Source organism: Bombus vosnesenskii, unplaced genomic scaffold, assembly GCF_011952255.1.
Source record: "Bombus vosnesenskii isolate JDL3184/JDL3185 unplaced genomic scaffold, Bvos_JDL3184-5_v1.1 scf7180000015405, whole genome shotgun sequence".
NCBI classification, from domain to species: Eukaryota; Metazoa; Arthropoda; class Insecta; order Hymenoptera; family Apidae; genus Bombus; species Bombus vosnesenskii.
In genome coordinates this window covers 25,411-26,556 of record NW_022883981.1, presented here as the reverse complement: position 1 = coordinate 26,556, position 1,146 = coordinate 25,411, and the positions used below count along the sequence as shown (strand labels likewise).

Genomic DNA, 1,146 nt, shown 5'->3' with positions numbered 1-1,146 from the left:
ACAATACGAATCATATTAATCTCGCAATGACAGTGACGTCAATATTCCCCAGTGAGAGTGATGGACGTTCATCAGAAGAGCTATTTAACGTCCCAATGGAACAATCCATGCAATCGAAGATATTGAAATGCATTGAAAAGCTTTATTCAGATAATCCGGAAGTACGAGGCTGAGGACATCTCATGCGTAAGTTATTTTCGATTAATATACATATCGTAAAGCTTTTAAACGATAAAATTCCCGTCGATAAACCGTCCAACGTATATCGACGATGACGTGATTTCAGTAACGCTTCAAATATCAAATTACGTAACACTTACTTAATATAGAGAAGACGCCATTTTATCTTTGTATCATCACAGGAGATCATAGTAAGCAAATTAAATGTACATTGGGATGACGTTATAGGCCTAGAGGAATGTAAAACCGCTGTTAAGGAGGCCGTTGTGTATCCCCTTAAGTATCCTATCTTTTTTGATGGCCCGTTTTCCCCTTGGAAAGGTATTTTGCTGTACGGCCCACCTGGTACAGGTAAGATACTCGTATTCTTTTCATTTCTGTACGTGTTTACAAGAAATATACAAAACAGGGAAAACGAAGTTAGCGAAGGCAGTCGCGACAGAATGCCATTGCACCTTTTTTTAACATAACTGCCAGCTCATTGGTCAGCAAATGGAGAGGCGATTCCGAGAAGTATATACGGGTAAGTTGCTTTGTCTATGTAAGTCTCTTTGTTCCTTTGTCTATGAAGGAGAGATTCTAGGTATAAAAAGATTTGATTTTATTTTTCGTCATTTATATATAAATAGAATAGTTGTTTGGAAAACGAAATGATATCATATTCGTGATGAGGCAATGAATTTAAGGAATTTCGAATATAATATTTAATGAATAATACATTTGTTAAACTGAACAGGTTTTATTTGAACTTGCCGATAGTCATTCGCCTACAATTATTTTTATCGGCGAGATTGACTGGATCGCCACAAATAAAGGAGACTGTATATTGTCTGAACCTGCAAAGAGATTCGGATCAGAACTTCTTTCTAGATTGGATGGATTAGTGTCTAATGAGAATTCTAATGTAGTTCTTCTAGCTACAACTAATTCCCTTTGGTACGTATATCACGTTATTTCAATGTTTTC

At 36.2% G+C, this 1,146-nt stretch overlaps 1 protein-coding gene across 1 annotated transcript; it reads left to right on the top strand.

Moving 5' to 3' along the window:
* Positions 1–6: 6 nt before the first annotated feature.
* Positions 7–929, top strand: LOC117241203 (katanin p60 ATPase-containing subunit A-like 2). The gene is made up of 3 exons (XM_033507174.1): positions 7–186; positions 409–531; positions 590–929. Exons 1-3 carry the CDS (start codon positions 183–185, stop codon positions 643–645), a joined length of 183 nt encoding a protein of 60 aa, XP_033363065.1. The 5' UTR covers positions 7–182; the 3' UTR covers positions 646–929.
* Positions 930–1,146: the final 217 nt, after the last annotated feature.